General features: G+C 43.7%; 1 protein-coding gene across 1 annotated transcript; it reads left to right on the top strand.

Annotated features, from left to right (window-relative positions):
* The first annotated feature begins 317 nt into the window (after positions 1–317).
* On the top strand, positions 318–1,844 carry LOC110911288 (UDP-glycosyltransferase 89A2-like). Its single transcript, XM_022155891.2, has one exon. The coding sequence runs from the start codon at positions 349–351 to the stop codon at positions 1,705–1,707; it is 1,359 nt and encodes a 452-aa protein (XP_022011583.1). The 5' UTR covers positions 318–348; the 3' UTR covers positions 1,708–1,844.
* Positions 1,845–2,064: the final 220 nt, after the last annotated feature.

A 2,064-nucleotide genomic window follows, 5' to 3' on the forward strand; every position in this document is an offset into this window, starting at 1 on the left:
CCACCGTCGATATCCTCTTGAGCATTTTCAATTGTTACATCAAATGCTAGTGTCGTACCAAACTTTTACCGACCGACACCACTATGTAGAACGAGTATTTTAACTGGTTTATGATTAGTTATCATAAAAAGCAAAAAAGAAATTACATGTTTCAATGTGTTTTTGCCCTTCAAAAATCACAATCAAGCAGCAACAAGGTGGAAGACATATGGACCCGTATCATTTGTAAAGTTGAGTAGACATGACTTTGCCGTTGAAATAAGAAAAATCAAAGTTGTTTTTCCATTTATTCCAACCATTAAATATCTTCTTACCCCCCTCCCACTTTGTCACACACACAAACACACCATGTGTTCACACATACTAGTATTCCCATATCCAGCCCAAGGTCACATGCTTGCCCTCCTAGACCTAACCCACCACCTAGCCACCAACGGTCTAACCATAACCATCTTGGTCACACCCAAAAACCTCCCTATCTTGAGCCCACTTCTCTCTTCTTCACCCAACATCCAAACCTTGGTCCTCCCCTTCCCACCCCACCCCACCCTCCCCCCTGGTGTAGAAAATGTTAAAGATATCGGTAACCATGGTAACATCCCCATCACTACCTCACTAGCCAAACTACATGACCAACTCATCCAATGGTTTAGAGCCCATCTTAACCCGCCTGTTGCCATGATCTCTGACTTCTTCCTCGGCTGGTCCCAACACTTAGCAGACCAGCTAGGGATCCCCAGGATATGTTTCTTTTCATCCAGGGCGTTCTTAACACTGCTTCTTGATTACTGCTGTCGGAATATCTCGTTGGTTCGATCACAGGACACGACAGTTTTTCGTGAATTGCCGAATTCGCCTAGTTTTGCATGGGAACATCTTCCCTCATTGATTCGGATCGGTAAGGAATCCGACCCGGAATGGAAGGCGCTTATCGATGGTCATATCGCGAATAAGTCGAGTTGGGGATGGGTTGTGAATACATTTGATGCATTGGAGAGTGAGTATATGGAGTATTTAAGGAAGTTTTTGGGTCATGGGCGGGTTTTTGGGGTCGGGCCGGTTAGTTTAATTGGTGGGTGGGATCCTATGACACGTGAGCGGTCGGTATCGGGTTCGGATTTTGATGTGGTTGGATGGCTTGATGGGAAAGGTGATGGGAGTGTGGTGTATGTGTGCTTTGGGAGTCAAAAGTTTCTTACAAGTGACCAAGTGGAGGCTTTGGTAAGTGGGCTTGAAGATAGTGGGGTTAGTTATGTTTTGGTGGTGAAACCGGAACAAGGTGGTTTGGTTCGGGCCGGGTCAGGTAGAGGAGTTGTAATAAAGGGTTGGGCTCCACAAGAGGCGATACTAAATCATCGGGCTGTGGGTGGGTTTGTGAGTCATTGTGGGTGGAACTCGGTTTTGGAAGCGATTTTAGCTGGAGTGATGATATTAGCTTGGCCCATGGAGGCTGAGCAGTATGTTAATGCTAGGTTGTTGGTTGAGGAGCATGGTGTGGCGGTACGGGTTTGTGAAGGGCCAAATACCGTACCTGACTCGGCCCGGTTGGCTCGCACAATTGCCGAGTCAATGAGTGGGGATAAAGCTGAGAAGTTGAAAGCAAAAGAAATGAAAAACAAGGCAATTGAAGCAGTAAAAGAAGGTGGAAGCTCATTAGTGGATTTGGAGAGGCTTGTTAAGGAGCTGTCAAGTTTCAGCCAAAAATGAAAGGATGGGAAGTGGCAAATAAGAAAGTGTAGGGGCCATGTTGTTATTTTAATAAGTATAGAAGGTTCATGTTGTCTATTGTTATTGCTTGTGTAGAATTTTATGAATCATACACAAAGACAAATGAACAACAGAAATAGCGACAAAACAAGGTGACAAAATCTTATTAACCAATCCAAAAGATTTTCCCCCCAAATACCCTAGATCTTATAATTGTAAGATCTGAACAATACAAGATACAAAGAGTATCAAGATGATCATTCAAAGATGATCATCAACATAACCAGACAAATCTCTCAGATACAGTTGAGAGATTGTTTCAAAACCCTAATACAGAGAGAAAATACAGAGAAGATG

Source organism: Helianthus annuus, chromosome 15 (genome assembly GCF_002127325.2).
Source record: "Helianthus annuus cultivar XRQ/B chromosome 15, HanXRQr2.0-SUNRISE, whole genome shotgun sequence".
Taxonomy (NCBI): domain Eukaryota; kingdom Viridiplantae; phylum Streptophyta; class Magnoliopsida; order Asterales; family Asteraceae; genus Helianthus; species Helianthus annuus.

Coding starts and splice junctions, on each gene's coding strand:
- LOC110911288 (XM_022155891.2), top strand. CDS start 349: ATGTGTTCACACATACTAGTATTCCCATATCCAGCCCAAGGTCACATG.